The 13793-nt window shown below is 34.5% G+C and overlaps 1 protein-coding gene across 3 annotated transcripts in view; it reads left to right on the top strand.

The window, feature by feature from the left end:
- RANBP17 (RAN binding protein 17) overlaps positions 1-13793 on the top strand; it is a 182129-nt gene that overhangs the window by 148389 nt on the left and 19947 nt on the right. For all 3 annotated transcript variants that reach the window (XM_026710357.2, XM_087918698.1, XM_087918703.1), the window contains 2 exons: positions 472-610; positions 6359-6525. In XM_026710357.2, coding sequence (XP_026566142.1) covers positions 472-610; positions 6359-6525 — 306 coding nt within the window. The remainder of the gene's footprint in view (positions 1-471; positions 611-6358; positions 6526-13793) is intronic.

The raw sequence follows: 13793 nt of genomic DNA, 5'->3' as shown, positions 1-13793 counted from the left end.
TTTACTGGGTTGATACAGTAAAGGAAGCATCTTTCTGCCCCCTCTTGAATTCCAATTTAGAAACCCTGCATGGTTTTCCTTTCTCTTTCATATAATAATGCACCTGCAGAGATCCACAGCTATACACCTGTACATATAATTACATACATTTGGATATTCTGGGTTAGTAAATACAAAGGTATGTGTATTTTGTAATTCTAGTAGCAGTCTGTGGTTAGATTCCCAGCGGGCATTTCATCCCCTTACTACATTGTGGCTCTTCGCTCTCTTATATAGCTCGCAGAAAAATGGCTGAATAGTGTTAGGATTGTGTTTGGTCTGTTCTGCCTTGAATATAATATATTTCTTTTCATATAAAAATGCAGTAGATAATATTGAATATGGTAAAACTCTGTTTCATTATAGAATTTTTTTTAATAAGCCATGTAATTTCTTATTGCATCTTATTCTTTCTTTCTCTTCTATCCCAAGCAATTTAGAAAATTGAGTCAATCTTACTATCCACTTTTGGAGTGTCTAGCTCAGGATCATATGAGTTTCATCACCAGCTTAGAGCCACATGTATTAATGTATATATTTACATCGATATCTGAAGGACTAACTGCACTTGGTAAGTACACAAAAGAAATAAACTAAGGAAGAATGTAAAATTATTCTAAAGCAGACAAAAGTAATGTGGCCACAAATATTAGATGTTTGATTTAATTACTATAACAATGCAACACATAATTGTTTATTCATTAGTCTTTTAAGTCTAGATGATCCTGTGTTTAGAAGGATATTTTTACAAACTAGTAGAGTAGATATAGGCATGATCTTCAGCTAAAGAAAAGAATCTAAAAATTTATTGTCCAATAATATTCTTTATTCTTTCCAGTGTATTCAAATGAAAACAGGCTCTTTTCAATGGAAGCTAAAGAAAGGGTATATTACTTTGAAATTATTTTATGATTCATGTAGAATTTTACCCTTTCCTAATGTTGAAGGACATCAGTCAATATAATTTTTCAGTCCATGCAAGTGATGGCGCTTGGCTTCAAAAATCAGTTTCATTACTTTTCTCAGTGACATTTTCTTACACTTTTCTACTTCTTTTGTCAGAAGGACTTCTCCAATGTTTTATCTCCTAAATCCTTAGATTAAGCCTGTCATCATTGCTACAATTTTTCAATGTGAAAACAATCCACAAGATAGCAGTTTCAGATTCTTCGTTAAGTTAATATGTGTGCTGGGATTGAATTATGGGCTTTCTGATCCAAGTGCAATTTCCTATAAAATAGATCCATATTTTATGTAAACATAAAATAACAGTTCCTATTGTTGTATTGGATATTTGAAAGAAAGTTAAGTGAGGATACCAAGTATCACTCTTTCTTTTAATTAACAAACCTGTAAATACTATTTTTAAATCCTCAAAATCATAAACAATCATAAAATTGAAGTACGCAAATAGTAGCTGATGCTTTATGAGTATTAAACACATAATTGTGGATGTGCAAATGTTAAATGGTAATGTAAGAAACAGACAGGAAGAGATGAAAACAGATATTAGTCAGCATTTGTCATTTTTAAAGTAATTTTTCTGGTATTTCATTTTCTTAACAAGGTTTTGTTGTTTATCCTCCTGCCTCACCAAAATGTTTGACATAGAATATAACAACATGAATTAAACAGAAGAAAAAAGATATGAAAACCTACATCTTAAAACTTCTTTTAAAATAAATTGTGAATGGAAATACAATGGGTATCATAATTCCAGACAATGAATGCATTGATGGGTTGATTGCTTTATCACATTTTTATAACTGCCCATCTAATGTAGTGACTCTGGGTGATGTACATGCAAAGTCAGTGAGGGAAATCAGACTCACTTAATGACCACATGATTTACTTAACAACTGCAGTGATTTGCTTAACAACTGTGACTAAAAAAGTCATAAAATGGTGCAAAACTCACCTAATAACTGCCTTGCATAGCAGTGAAAATTTGGGGCTCTATTGGGGTTGTAAATCACCATGTAAAGCTTTTGTAGATTATATACCGCCATTCATAATAAAAAGGAAAGCTTAATATTTTCTGCACCAAGCTATTATTATTAAATGTTAAACAGATTGGCTTGTTTATTTTCAAAGTTGAGAATTTTGAGAAGAGGTCATTTGGATTTGGTAAAAAAAAAACAACAGGTCGGAGAGCCTTTCACTTAAATAATTTTCCCTCATCATAAACTAAACAAAGCTCTTAAACTGTGTCATGCACAATAGTGTTGCCACTTGCCAAATAATTCTTCCAGCTACATACATTCATAAAATGCCCAAGTAAATCTTTTAGATAGCAACGCCTTGGTTCTCATGAAAAGAGAAACTTGTTGAAATATAAATTCCAGGTTGATATTAAGCATTGTTCCACCTCTTCCTTGCTTGTTTCTTCAACAGCAACAATTATAATTTTTCTCCTTCTTCTGTGTTTTCCTCCCTTTAATCTGTTTGTTTACCTAACTTGAGTAAAATGCAATAAGCATTCTATTCAGCTTCAGCAAATGACTCTGTGTCCATTAAAATCAGTATAGGGGTCTTGCATAATATCTTCCCATGTTACACTCATACAGTGAGAAGAAAAATGAATGTCACAGGAACCTTTGATATAAAGTTATGGGAAAATATAAGTAGCTGCATCCTCATGAACAGCTAAACCTCTGCACTGTGCTGCTAAGATCACTTAAAGAAGAAAATAAATACCTACTTGTATGGGATCAGCATGTTTAGAGCGTTTTTAAATGGACGTTAGTGATTTACTTTGTGTTATCCAGTTTTCAAACAAATAGTCAAAGTACTGATTTAAAAGTACTGCAAAACGTGCTTATGAAATATGCATTTCTAGATACCTTTCGAAGTGTTCATTGCTTTCCTATGCGACCAGGGGGAAAAATACTTGTAAGGAGAACATAATGGATCAGATGCTTTTTAATATAATGGATCAGATGCTTTTTAATATAATGGATCAGATGCTTTTTAATATGTACATAAACAGAGAGTCACTGAGAATGAATGAGTGGGTGGCCATACACATATTCTTAAATAAGTAAGTAAGTAAGTAATTCTAGATCTGTATACAGGATTTGAACATGATTTAGAGAGGAGTCTGACGTAAACAAGAGAGGTGAAAACCTGATTGTTTTCACACAAACTAATAAATTTATCTAATCTGGGCTATATGTTCTCCTACCTCCACTAGGGGATCAGAACGCCATCAATTCATCCTCTATGTATCTGTATGAAGGTTTCAGTATAATACCTTCAATTATGTACTGCAATATATCTGTGCAATATGTTGGAAAAGAATCAGTGATATCTCTGATTAAATACATTTAATCTTGAACAACTATGGCAACTACTATCCCCTTCTTGGAATCAGATTAGATTGGATAGGGCTATTTGATATCCCCCTCCCCCGCCTGTTTAAATAATGATTCAACTTTAGTGCAAAGCAAAGTCAAGCTCTGCTATGTAAATGAATTCTAATAAATAAAAAAGTGGACAATTAAAATTGATCACATTATTGAATACTTAAAACATTTAACTCTTGGGCAAAATGCACAATTGAGCAGTTATAAATATTAAATCATGCTCTTTAGAGAGAGAATTGCTGTGGGAAATCTTTACTTGGACTTCCTTTATTTCAACATCCAGAGTAACTATCACTTGAATGCTTCCTCACAAAAGCTATACATGTATTGTAGATAAGGACACAAGTGATTACTGAGACCAACTATGCATTCTTTTTCTCACATTTTGCTAATACATGACCTTATCTTTGATATGCTATGGAACAAACATTCCAAGGCCTAGTGCTTGATTCCCACAACAAGGATAGAATTAATACGCAACTTTTTGACACCAGATTTATTCTATTTTTTTATTTATTTATTTGATTTGTGAGTCACTTACAAGATAATAGGTATAAGTATAAACGTGAGTGAGAATACAGGAAATGGGTACAAATAAATGGGAACAATAGGACAGGAGGCAGGATGGTGCATTTATGCACACCCCTTACAGACCTCTTAGGAATGGGGTGGGGTCAATAGTGGATAGTTTGAGGTTAAAGGAGTAGGGGTTTGAGGATGTAACAACGGAGTCAGGTAGTACATTCCAGGCATTGACCACCCTGTTGTTGAAGTCGTACTTTCTGCAATCGTTGGAGCGGTTAACATTGAGTTTGTATGCGTTGTGTGTATTGTTGCAGTTGAAGCTGAAATAGCCATTAACTGGTAGGACATTGTAGCAGATAATTTTGTGTACTACGCTTAAGTTTAGCATTTTGCTTTTTGCAGTATTCTGAATTTATGCTAGTATCTCTACATTTAAAACGTAGCCATCTAAATATTAAGAGAGAGAAATCTTATGAATTTGTCCTTGTTAGTTTTGTGTAATAATTGAATTGGACAATCACATATGCCGTTCCAAACAGTATGGTGCAGTATGATGTATTTTACAGATGAAGAAACCAGAGACAAATATTTGCTTCAGTTTGCATCCAGTAGAAATGGGGATTGTCAGAAATTCAGAGGAATGTTTCATACGTGGCAAAATGAAGAGAGTCTTGAGACTAATTGTGGTTAAATTGTCTGCAAAATCTTTCTTAACATCCCAGGAGAATTTAGCTTAGGAAAAAAATATTGCAGTGATGTTGAAAGAGAAGTAAACTTCAAAACAACATTTAGAAACCAGAACTGGCACAGATCAACATTCTGTGCCTAGAGGGAAGTTTTCAAATACTCACTGCAATATTGGCAAGCTTCCACTTATCGCAGTTTAGGGGGATACACTTAATTGAGTCTATCATATACCTTGCAATTCTCCTTCAAATAAGCAGTATTTTAACAGTAACGCTTGTGCACTTGTATATATCGTTCACAAAGAATCCAAAATCAGTAATACAATATCTGAAAATAATCTATATTTGCATTCATGGGGGCTATGGTTTTGTCCTCATTTGAATGAACCCCTAAATACTGAAAATTACACTTTTTATTCCTATTGCACCATCAGTATTCTTTACAAGTTTTTTTTTCCTTTCACAAATAGGCGCTTAACTATACTAATTAGTATTAAAGAAGGACTGCTCCTAAAACTAATAATGTAAACAATACTTTAGAAATCTGTGATGTATAGTATTTAAAGAAGTTTGTATATTCCATGAATGATAAAATTGCTGAGTCCGTAAGCAGTGAATAACTAGAAGATTGCAAAGTTGTTGCAGGCAATCGCTTGCTAATAAGTGAAAAGAAATGTGCACAGTTTGAATAGCAAGTATTGAAACAATATTATGCAACATGTTTGTGGTTCACACATGTTTTGTATCGAAACTGCTAGCTGAGATGAGTATAAATATAAACAATATTCCCTTTAAAAATTGTCAAACATATTGAGTAATATGTGGATTCTGAGATTGATGTCTATAACACATCCACAGTTATTTTGCTGCTATGGTATTGCATAGAATAGTTGCCTGTTAGCTTGCAAACAGTAAATTATAAAAGAGGAGTTTATTGTTATAATATTTTGCTTTAAGTATAGTAAGTAAAGGTGGTCCTTTCCTGTCTTACAACTTGTCTCACAAGTTTTTTAAAAAATATGTTTTATTTGTATTTTCATAACAACTAAATGATAAAAATTAAACTATACAACTTACATATTTCATGTGGGATGGTTGTTTTCAGTTGTTTTGCTTTTGGTTTCTTGGGGAAGGAGGACTGGTTACTCATTTACATCATCTGGATATTTAGTTTTCCATATAAATGCAATTTATATTGTGATATCTTTCCAGACTGTATTAATGTTTTGACTTTTAATATTTATGATGGTAGAGAAATTTTGGTCACTTCTCCAGGGTTGGTATTGAAAAGTATCTGTGAATGCCACAGGTATTTAATCTTATGTATGTATTTTTATTCTGACCATGTCAGTGGTTTTTCAGATTAAAACTGCAAAAAACAATACATTTTTTTTCTTATTCCCCCAAGTACGAACTCTTTGGAATTCATAATTTCATAGCAATAGGGAAACAGCTGGATTCCTTGAATTTGTAACGGCCAGCAGGAGTGCGTAAAACCAGGCAGAACACCAGCCAGTAGGGTGTAAAAGCTCTCTCTGTGCTGCAGTAGAGTGAAAGATAAGGGATTGTCATAGCGAAATCTACTTGGAATATGTTACAACAGAGTAAGAGCAATAGTCCCATCTACCCTTATTATAGTTCTGTAATCCCACTTCAATGTATGTTGTTGATAGTGAAATTATTTCAGAAATTGCAATGTTGTATTTCTGTTTCTTTTTTCTTCTTCTTTTTTTAAATATTCAGATACGATTGTCTCCTCTAGCTGTTGTGCAAGTTTGGACTACATTGTTACCTATCTCTTCAAGCACATAGCAAAAGAAGGAAAGAAACCCCTGAGAATCAGGGAGATTTCCCAAGATGGGCAAAGATTACTGCATTTCATGCAGCAAAACTCTGAGGTGCTGCAGCAGGTAAAGTTTCTGTATTGTCCCCCAAAACGTATCGGTTGTGTGAGTTCAGTGACCCAGGAATATGTCAGTGAACTGATGTGATTATAGAATTTTAGAAGCCTTTACATACAATGGAATATAACTATCTTTTGGTGGAATAGTCAGTGAAAGTGTCAACAGTGAGTACTGTAAGTGGTAAAAAAAAGCATTATAAGGGGCTGAAAATGTTAAAAGAAGACTTTTTTGAGATCTTTCTAATCAGATTAGAAAGCTGTATTTTGAATACTGCATAGATTTTCAAAAGCTTTTTGTCTCTTCCCTATAAGGACAGCTATTTCGGCATTATGGCATGCATTACTTTGAATTCAGTTTGAAAAACTGCTTTGGAGCACACCAGTGCATGAATAAAGTCCTTGTCCGTGACTCTTTAAAGCAGATATTTTTGTTTCCAGGATTGTGAGGGTAAAGCAAAATCTTCCCCTGGAAACAGATGCAGCTGCTTCAATGAGTTGCCGAGTGCTTTATTGTTGCTCTTTCATGCACTGAAGCTGTATTTTGGAGTCAGATCTGAAGCATTGCACAGCTTATTGGACATACAGTTGTCAGTTTTTTAAAGTCAATTTGTAGCAACAAAAACTGGCATAGTTAGATGTCTTCCAACAAAGACTGGATTGATATTTAGTGGGGATTCTTTAATTTAGATTTCTGCAATGAGCAAGGGGTTGGACTGAGTAGCCCGGTGGTGCTTTTAACTTAATGATTCCCTGACATTAAAGTATGCTCATTTTGTTTTCAAAATATTTTTTGCTAAAATAATCAAAATATCATGAGAAAATAAAGCATCAATTGGAATTGCACTTCTCTAATATTAATAGGAGATAGAATGTACCTTGATAAAAGATTTAATGTGCTTCCAAATAACAGACAGGTAAGTATTTTAGGTAGATCCCTGTTAGCAAGGATCTCCCTGAAATAACTGCTTAAATTTATGGATGTAATCAAATCACAGTAACATTATTTGTAGAGTTCTCATGATCTTCAGTAACCTGAAAATGGTGCTGATTATGAGGTACCAGCCATATGGTTGCCATTTAAGTGTACAGGATTTATCCTTCTTATTTATTGCTGCGATTACTTTGGGTGATCTTTGCCTCCAAATAAAACCAAATTGAGAAGTAATACATAGCATAATACCAAAGTATATATAGGACTGTTATTACTATCCTTGATGATTCATTGCCATCACTGTTTTATATTGCAACTTCCTGGAGTAATCACTCTACTCAAGTAGAATAAAAGTTGATGAGAACCTAGAAATGTATTTCACATTTGGCTGTTGCCAAGCGTTATAGCCTCACTCTAAAGTTCAGCTGTGTAATCAGGAAGATCAGGTATGTTGGCCTCAAACCCAGATTTTCCTACATTTGCTGTTCTTATGACCTTAATGTTCTATTTTGTGTCAATGATACTTTGCAATCCTAAAATTTATAGCATATGAATAAGGTATGATATGTCTTTATTAGCTTCGCAATCTGTGGAATACATTATATTTAGTTTGAATATAGGCTTTCAGGTACTCTTTTAAATATTTATGACCAGTCTCCAGTAGTCAGCATAAATATGATTTGCATTAGCACAAGTCCCACTGCATTGAGTGCTTCTGATGTCAACCATTCAGTGTACTAATACCTGACATCATCTCCCGAGGTCATTGCCAATTTTGACCTCTCTCCTTCTGTACAGTTTCTCTACTCTCAGAAGCTCTTTTGAATTGATTTGAAATTTTGACTCTTCCCTTTATGAGGCACTAAAATTGATAATTATTCAGATGGGAACTGAGTGCTGAGTGAAAAATCAATTCTACCCGCTCTCTGCTGCGTATAAAATTACTTCTGACTCTGCTGGTCTGAACAAATGGGCAAGGTAAAAGCAGCAGGCAGGAGTAGTAGAAAGACTTAGCTGGATAAAGCTAATAGCCTAAAGGGATAGCTCTTTGAGATGAGGGAGTGAGCCAGTTGGGGGTGGTTATCAACAATGATGGGACTCATTGATTATATGTTTACATCAGATTTCCATTGGGTTATAAATCAGCCCCTGAATAGAAATAGAACCCTAGGCTTTGCCTCTTACCAAAGGGACAGTGAATTAGATTATTCTCATTTTCACACTCAGATGAAAAGTGATCCATTGATTATTCATCGGCAGGCCATTAAACCATAGCTTTAGAGCTGATTTGACTATCATGCAGCCAAATGAACAAGACCGTTGCTTCACAACTAGAGGTTTCAGTTTTCTAGACAGCTGTGTCTTGTAAGTAATGCCTAACCCTATTAAAACAAAAGGGTTATTACAAATTGCTTAACAGTGCTAGAAAACTAGGCCCTAATGACTAATTGTACTGTGAGCTTAAAGAGACTTGTCAGTTCTTTAAAGTGATGCAATGAAGCTAAATATTCTCCCAATTTGTCTGCTTTGATGGCAACACGGTTACATCATGTCTCTTTTTAAAGCAGGAAAGATGTGTTCCTAAATATTTACACATCATACGTGTTGAATTAATTGGGGAAAAGTGTACAGGTAGTCCTCAACTTATGGTCACAATTGAGCCCAAAATTTATGTTGCTAAGTGAGACATTTGTTAAGTGAGTTTTGGCCCATTTTATGACTTTTCTTGCCACATTTGTTAAGTGAATCACTGCAGCTGTTAAATTAGTAACGTTAAGTAAATCTGGTTTCCTCATTGACTTCGCTTGTCAGAAGTTTGCAGAAGGTGATCCCATGACCATGGGACACTGCAACTGTCATAAATGTGAGTCAGTTGTCAGGCACCCAAATGTAAGTCAAAATGGTCATAAATCACTTTTCTCAATGTCGTAACTTCGAACAATCACTGTGAACTGTGTAAGTGGAGGAATGCCTGTAATTAAGCATATGAAAATGCATTTTAATACATTGCTACATGACAATATTGCTGGATTATCTGTTTAAAAGTATTGCGGAAATTCAAGTTGCAAATCAAAAATCTCAACTCAGAGTGAGAATCAGTTAACTTGGATTAAACAGCTCTGCCCCTTCTTTCCATACCCACTGTTACATCAGATATTCCACCACCTTTTCTACTGGCTTTTTTTTAACCTTTAGTACCTTGTACCTCATCCAGCTATTCTTGATTGATTAATAGCAACATAGACATATGGGTAGTATTTCAGCGGGACTAGGGGGAAAGTAATCTTAAACTATAGGGCTTAAAAGCCATTTCAAATAACTTGGCATAGTCTTGCACTCTCCTGTTTTGCTATCCTTCGGGCTGCTGGATTATTGTTCTGTGAGTAACACGAGATCAATAGCTATGTGTAGTTTGAAATTGTTTACAGTTGGCTCTTTAAAGAGATTGTCGTAGTATAAGGTAAGTTACAGATGGGTCCATCTTAAGCTTTTGCAGCAGCAGAAGATCTATGACAGCCCAGTTAAACAACCAATTAGCATTATTCTTATGAGGATAAAAAAAGCCTAATAGAATTCAGACAGATCACCAATGTTGATGAGGTTCCTCCACAGTTTCATGCCAACTGAAGGCTAATCTCTGTCCAAAAGAAGTTAAATCAAAGGAGGAAAGGAAACTTGGCAATGGGTAGTGATACAGAATCTCTCTTTGCAACTTCATAGTGACTCAGAGATATAGCATCCTTGGGCAGCAAGCTTAGCCAGAAAAACATATCACCTGGGGGAAGCTAGTGGCTTCATAATCCACTTTGCATCTACCCACACCACCAGCTTCCACATAGTCCTGGCCGCTTCCTCTTATTCATCTATTTGTTAGATTTCTTTTCTATCATTCAAGGCAGTGTGCTGTGCATAATTCTCCATCATTCCACACACACACCCCATAATAACTAGGCTGGACCGAGAGAATATGCCTGGTTCAAAATCACCCATTGAGCTTCCCAATCTGAGGATTGACTTGAATCTATGAATTCCCAGTTCACCACTTTCATCACTGGGTCACACTGCACTCCTTCCCCCACCCCGAAGGAGTTATGCCTCCAGATATTTCAGAAGTAGATTAGGGAAAATGTCTTAACACCAAGAATGAGCAACCTTTGCAAATAATTTATGAAAGGGTTCAATGCCTTAATATGATCACACAGCAAAAAAATGGAGTGTTGTAGTGTATCACTGTTTGGGTCACTTGGTTTATCCAAAAAAACTAATCCTCTGCTACAGTCTTGAATCTAGAAATAATAGTATTGAACGCGTAGTTAGAAGAGTTTTAAAACAAAGTATTATTAAGAATTTTACGCAAAAGGTTTCAATTTCAACATGGAACAGCAACTCAAGCATGGAACACATAGTAGGATTGAAAAATGCATTTTAAGATTTTACCTGCTTCGGTCTGCCAGTTTTTATTTATTGATGAAATGAAATCTAAACAGAAATCTAAACAGAAAGCTGTTACTTGCAGAAATGAAACTATACATTCTCTGTAAATAAATGAAAGGACTTACACACCTATTTGCATGACTTCTAATTTAGTTTTATGATCGTCTTTTGTTTTGTATTCCTGTTAGTCTCACTTTTAAGTGCTAATGCTGTTTTTTGCAGTGCAATGAAACATGGTCTGTTTAAACATTTGTCAGCTTGCTTGTTCTTTTGTTAAAAATGCTTCAGTTTCTATAAAGATTAAACAAAAGTCAATGCTGTCCGACTATTCTTTTGTTTAAAAAGCCTTGAAATTTAATTAACATGTTTGAGTAGTCTGTATAAACTGTAACTCTCACAAATTTCTATAATGTAAATAGAAACCTTGTTAATGTTTATTATGCGATTTAGTTAAAAATAAAGCGAAATAGGCATTTTCACATCATACATCTCATAGTTCAATTCAGTCTTACTCAGCTACCCCTCTTTATGGTAGCTCATATTTTTACACTTTCTAATACTTGGATATGCTGCATAGTTTGTTCTTTGCATTTAAAGTTCTGGCTGTATTTAAAGTTCTGTGTTGGTAAACTGAGAGAAGTAGCAGCATATCGAGAAACAGTTTATAGTTTATCAAGCAAGTAAAAATTAGTCTGCCTTACCAGGCAAAACATTAATATAGGGATTGTAGTGATTCACTGTGATCTTTTTCAAAATTAGTAAAATTTGGAGTGTCAGTTTGGATTTAGAGAAATGTTCAATGCTCCTTATCTTTTGTGGCTGTCTTTATTATTTTTCCCCCCTCAAGGGAGAAGGGAAATGCCAGCATGATAGAGTGACTTTTTTTAAAAAAAGTAGTGAAACCTTTTCAGCTGACATTTGTAGTTGCTTCTGCACTAAACTGCCATTCAGTTAGATACCTTCACTAGCATTTGACAGAAATGGGAATGGACAGAGTGGTAATAATAGATAATTAATATGTACAGAAAGCTTTACTTTAAAAACCAAATCAGACTAAAATATGTGCATTTATACTATCTTAGGTTGAGCAGAAATTAGTATATGAACTTGCATAAAGAAGGGAGTAATGTCTGTCTAAGCTCTCTTCTAAATTGAAGCTGTTGTCCCTGCTTTTTGATATTACTTTACACAACACTGAAGTTAGATTAGAATATTATCCCATGAATTCCCATGAAGCTCAGTCCAGAAAGATGTTCCTTGGACTAAGAAAAAAATTCTTATACTTGATTCTCATACTTGAGATAATGGAGGGAAATCTATAGATAAACTTTCACATAATTAAATTAAGTAAAGAAACATAATCTAACAACACAGTACTGTAAGCCTTAAAACCCAAAAAGACAGTTGCATCTTTGGATGTCTAATAATCTTTGGTTGGCAGCTTTTACTTATTTAAGTTTTAAACATGCTTAAGATAATATCACGTTAGGTTTTAGGATATTGTGTCTCTGTTTACAATTTTATTGGATTTAATTATGTAAACCAGTGTTACCATTTTTTTTAAAAAAATTGAAGAACAAAAATATAACAGCTGTGGACCAAATTAGCTGAGAGTTGAGTGATTACAGAACCAGAAAAAGCACCATATTGAATGAACTAAAATTCAATTCCAATGCCATTTATTTTATTGTTTGACATTAATTTGGGTTTCATCTTAACAGAGCAACCCTGTATAGAAAACAATAGTTCCAGATGTTTTGATGCAGATATAAGGCAAATGTCTTTCAACTTATGCAAAAACTTGGGTAAAATTACAACATACCTAAATGATGAGCACAAAAGTTGACAGAACAATCTGTCATTTTATTCCGAAGTCTTTTTGTGGATTGTTCTAGCTACTTAAATCATTTGCATCTCTTAAAACATGGAGTTAAATCATTCTGGTAGGACTATTACTGTCTAAATGCAGCATGTGAAACAGTTAACAATACAGTTTTGTGGGCAGCAGGAGTGACATTCACAACTCGGGCAAAGTCTGTGAGATGGAGACAAAAAAGTGTATAATTCGGCTTTCAATAAAAAAAGTTGCTAGAGGTGTCAATGGGATGAGGTGTACCCTCAGGCTAGGCAGCTGGTGTCTATATGCTTTTTGTTTATCAGTTTCTGGTTTTTGTACCCTTTAGGCCCGCAGATGAAATAATTGCTCCTACAGGGTCAACTGCTGGTCGAAGCAAAGTAAGAAAAGACCTTTGCGTTCAACCACGTCAGCCGTCATTTTAGCGCAGCTGGCACCTGCTACTGGTGCACAGCAGGAGGGTTAAAGGTCAAAGAGGCAGTTGTTCTAAACTCAGTGATGGCTTAAAGGGACTTGTAGATTAATCTGCTTTATTAACTTCCGTATATTAGATAACTATTGCTGTGAATGAAAGCATGTCTTTCTGAATAAGTACCATCACCTCTTTCCCTTTTAAATTGGCTTTTGAGTAATGAATATTAAATAGAATGTGTTTCAAGGGTAATTAAATGAAAACATTAGGATGCTAGAGTTTGCATCTTATTTGTAACTTTGTTGCATATTTATAACGCACTGCTTGATTTTGATAGTACATTTGGAGGAATACTAAGTGCAAAGAATTTAAGGAAAACAGTTCCTTCCTTTTAACTTAGTAATGGGAGTTTTCTCTGTCGGTTTTCTTGATGAAATTATAATCATAATAGGACTGGTATAGCAATTTTTGTTTCTTCACCTGAGTCTTCTTTTATAAATTTATTTCTCTCCCCTGAAGATAATGAAAAGTTTGGAAACAGTCAAAGCTATTTCCATTTTGACTCCAGAGTATTCCAGTGGATATGGCCAAATGGCAGATTAAACATTTAATTGAATTCTACTTCAGCTGTTGATTATGCTC

Source organism: Pseudonaja textilis, chromosome 1, assembly GCF_049901715.1.
Source record: "Pseudonaja textilis isolate UNSWEBS1 chromosome 1, rPseTex1.2, whole genome shotgun sequence".
Lineage (NCBI taxonomy): Eukaryota > Metazoa > Chordata > Lepidosauria > Squamata > Elapidae > Pseudonaja > Pseudonaja textilis.
The sequence above is the reverse complement of the archived record's forward strand: the minus strand, read 5'-3'. Positions and strand labels throughout refer to the sequence as shown.